This window comes from Amphimedon queenslandica, unplaced genomic scaffold (genome assembly GCF_000090795.2).
Source record: "Amphimedon queenslandica unplaced genomic scaffold, v1.1 AMPQUscaffold_10259, whole genome shotgun sequence".
Taxonomy (NCBI): Eukaryota; Metazoa; Porifera; class Demospongiae; order Haplosclerida; family Niphatidae; genus Amphimedon; species Amphimedon queenslandica.
Genome location: NW_003549470.1, coordinates 4,554 through 5,768, shown reverse-complemented (window position 1 = coordinate 5,768; position 1,215 = coordinate 4,554). Strand labels below are relative to the sequence as shown.

Below are 1,215 nucleotides of genomic sequence, written 5' to 3'. Positions count from 1 at the left end.
CTTGGATAATGAAACAGCATAAACAGCACTCACTAATACTGTATTCTTTGGAAAGTCAAACTGTCCTCCAACAAGAGCAACCACTGCTGCTTCTACTGTCTCAGAGGACAGTAAGCTCTCCTTTTGTACTCCAATCCTTAGACCATATTTCTCCCAATTCATCAGTTGAGGTTTGTCTCCTTGAATTAAGAACAGCTTCTTCTTGGCTACCTGGACATCACTCAGACAATCTAATTTATCTGTCAATTATACAAAATATATACAGTGAGTACACACACAATTGTATAAAATAGATACACTCAGTCAGTCACACAATAATACTCTTACCCATTGAAGGGATTAGGTAATTAAATTGTAGTCCAATGGAACTAGTCTCTTTAATAGGTTGCTTGAAGCCGAATCTCTCTTGTCTTTCCTTCACTAGTTTGGCTATGTGCAAGTCCCTATCAGACATTTTAGCTCTAAGGTCTTTAAATTAGTAGAAGAATATTGACAATTATTATTGCTTGATGATGATGATACACTAACCAGTAATGATCTGATTCAACTTTTCCTGTTCTTGTCTCATCTCTTCTAATACACTGCTCATAATATCATTACTATCATCACCTTTAACTGAATAATAATATAAAAGAAGAGAGTAATCAGTATATGCATAATAACACAACAGAATATACAGATAATATATACACACCAAAGACTGGTTCAACCAATGTACAAACCATTAGATAATCATATTCAATATTATTTCTAGCTTATACAAATTTGCACTGCATGTACAGTAGCCCATAAATACATGTACTATGATTATTGCTAATCATACCATATATGGTAAGCAGAGCTCACTCTACATGAATCTCATTATTTCTAATGCATCCACAATTTGACCTATATTGAGTACAGGATACTATTTCCATACTTAACATTGTCTAATCCACTAGTATCATAATGTAAACCAGTACTAATACACACACTCACACTACCAATAACCACACAATAGTACATAATAGTAATCAGTTAATAATAGTTATATTTCTCTTTTTAATGCCACCAAGATGAACAATGACAATGTTTGCAACTCCATTGCTAAATATATTGACAACCAATTCACGGACGCTATTAACAACACCGTCCCTAACCCCATCATTAGCACCAATTCAACTCCCCTTCGCTCCCACATTAATACTATCCCTATTAACCCTATTCCTGCTATTA

The 1,215-nt window shown here is 34.2% G+C and overlaps 1 protein-coding gene across 1 annotated transcript in view; it reads right to left on the bottom strand.

The window, feature by feature from the left end:
• Nucleotides 1-327: 327 nt before the first annotated feature.
• Nucleotides 328-1,215, bottom strand: part of LOC109590281 (uncharacterized) — a gene marked incomplete at its 3' end in the record, with an annotated part of 1,657 nt that continues 769 nt past the window's right edge. The window contains exons 2-3 of the mRNA XM_020006203.1: nucleotides 529-615; nucleotides 328-468 (exon numbers count right to left, since the gene is read on the bottom strand). Coding sequence (XP_019861762.1) covers nucleotides 328-468; nucleotides 529-615 — 228 coding nt within the window. The remainder of the gene's footprint in view (nucleotides 469-528; nucleotides 616-1,215) is intronic.